The 602-nt window shown below is 40.9% G+C and overlaps 1 protein-coding gene across 1 annotated transcript; it reads left to right on the forward strand.

The window, feature by feature from the left end:
• Window positions 1-327, forward strand: LOC113337375 (antimicrobial peptide 1-like). Its single transcript, XM_026583069.1, has one exon. The coding sequence runs from the start codon at window positions 1-3 to the stop codon at window positions 325-327; it is 327 nt and encodes a 108-aa protein (XP_026438854.1).
• The last annotated feature ends 275 nt before the right edge of the window (window positions 328-602 follow it).

The raw sequence follows: 602 nt of genomic DNA on the forward strand, positions 1-602 counted from the left end.
ATGGCAGCTTACAACAAGAATTCATCGTCCAACTTCGTTTCAATTGCAATCATGGCTCTAGTTTTTGTAGCCTTAGCGAGTGATTTTGCAAATGCCAGCTCCATTACTGTATGGAGTGGACCTGGTTGTAGTAACAACGGGGAGATTATTAGGCAGTGTGGTTGTTCAGCCATTAATCTTCGAGGTGGTTATAATTTCATATACAACGGGCAAACTGCTGCGCTTTACAATGAATTTGGGTGCACAGGCGTAGCTCACACAAGGCTCAACGGTGACGCTGAAATGTGCAGTGGATTCGGGTGGAAGAGCATCTTCATTCAGTGCTAATTTTACAGTATTATCATGTATGCATGACCTCCACATACTATATCTAAATAAATAAAGTTTATGCATGATTGATTGCTTCCAGCTGAGTGTTGATCTGAAAATGTTTACTAAGCGATTTTGGACTTCGTTAGACAAACAAGTTTCAATATTTAACTGGCTCAAACTAATCCCTCCCTACTAAAGTTCTGGCTCCGCACGTACACAAGTACTCAAAAACATATCGGGCTGTTAGCATACAATAGCAAGGTTCACCAACCATATTTTCCATGGTGAAG

The sequence above is a fragment of the Papaver somniferum genome, unplaced genomic scaffold (assembly GCF_003573695.1).
Source record: "Papaver somniferum cultivar HN1 unplaced genomic scaffold, ASM357369v1 unplaced-scaffold_16, whole genome shotgun sequence".
NCBI lineage: Eukaryota > Viridiplantae > Streptophyta > Magnoliopsida > Ranunculales > Papaveraceae > Papaver > Papaver somniferum.

Bases quoted from the DNA above. Each gene is read 5' to 3' on its own strand.
- LOC113337375 (XM_026583069.1), top strand. From the start codon at position 1: ATGGCAGCTTACAACAAGAATTCATCGTCCAACTTCGTTTCAATTGCA.